Source organism: Lontra canadensis, unplaced genomic scaffold (genome assembly GCF_010015895.1).
Source record: "Lontra canadensis isolate GAN:19392208 unplaced genomic scaffold, GSC_riverotter_1.0 scaffold6846, whole genome shotgun sequence".
NCBI lineage: Eukaryota > Metazoa > Chordata > Mammalia > Carnivora > Mustelidae > Lontra > Lontra canadensis.
The window spans coordinates 1-1,028 of NW_022637827.1; the positions used below are offsets into that span (position 1 = coordinate 1).

The following is a 1,028-nucleotide window of genomic DNA, read 5'->3' on the forward strand; positions in this document are numbered from 1 at the left end:
TTCCGGGTGGCGTCCAAAGGCCACGGGGACCTTCTGGAGGTAAATCTACAGAATGGCATTTTGTTTGTGAATTCTCGGATCGATCGGGAGGAGCTGTGCGGGCGGAGCGCGGAGTGTAGCATCCACCTGGAGGTGATCGTGGACAGGCCGCTGCAGGTTTTCCATGTGGAGGTGGAGGTGAAGGACATTAACGACAACGCGCCAGTGTTTCGTTTAAAGGAACAAAGGGTGCTGATTTACGAATCAAGACTGCCAGATTCTCTGTTTCCACTAGAGGGCGCGTCAGATGAGGATGTTGGCTCGAATTCCCACTTAACCTATAAACTCAGCTCCAGCGAATATTTCGCCTTAGATGTGAAAACCAACAGTGATGACAATACACAAATTGGGCTCGTGTTAAGGAAATCCTTGGACAGAGAGGAAGCTCCCGAACATAACTTACTGCTGACAGCCACTGACGAAGGCAAACCTGAGCTCACTGGCTCTGTTCAGCTGCTGGTCACTGTGCTGGACGTGAATGACAATGCTCCCACTTTCGAACAGACTGAATATGAAGTAAGGATCTTCGAAAATTCTGGCAACGGAACAACAGTCATCAGACTGAATGCTTCTGATCGGGATGAAGGAGTGAATGGGGAAATTTCATACTCTTTCAATAGTCTTGTTCCAACCACAGTTAGAGACCAGTTTAGGATAGATCCAAATACTGGAGAAATAGTAACTAAAGGGAATTTAGATTTTGAAAAATTAAATTTATACAAAATTCGTGTTGACGCGACGGACAAAGGCCACCCACCCATGGCCGGACATTGCACTGTTTTATTGAAGGTTTTGGATAAAAATGATAACGTCCCTCAGATTGCATTGACTTCCTTATCCTTGCCTATCCGAGAGGACGCTCAATCAGGTACTGTTATTGCCCTAATTAGCGTGTCAGATCTCGACATCGGTGCCAACGGGCAAGTGACCTGCTCACTAACGCCCCATGTCCCCTTCAAGCTGGTGTCCACCTTCAAGAACTACTATTC

At 47.1% G+C, this 1,028-nt stretch overlaps 1 protein-coding gene across 1 annotated transcript; it reads left to right on the plus strand.

Annotated features, from left to right (window-relative positions):
• Positions 1-3: 3 nt before the first annotated feature.
• LOC116863961 (protocadherin alpha-6-like) lies at positions 4-1,023 on the plus strand (the record flags this gene model as incomplete). The annotated part of the gene is made up of 1 exon (XM_032851232.1): positions 4-1,023. A coding segment is annotated over one exon (1,020 nt), but the record flags the coding sequence as incomplete, so codon positions are not given.
• Positions 1,024-1,028: the final 5 nt, after the last annotated feature.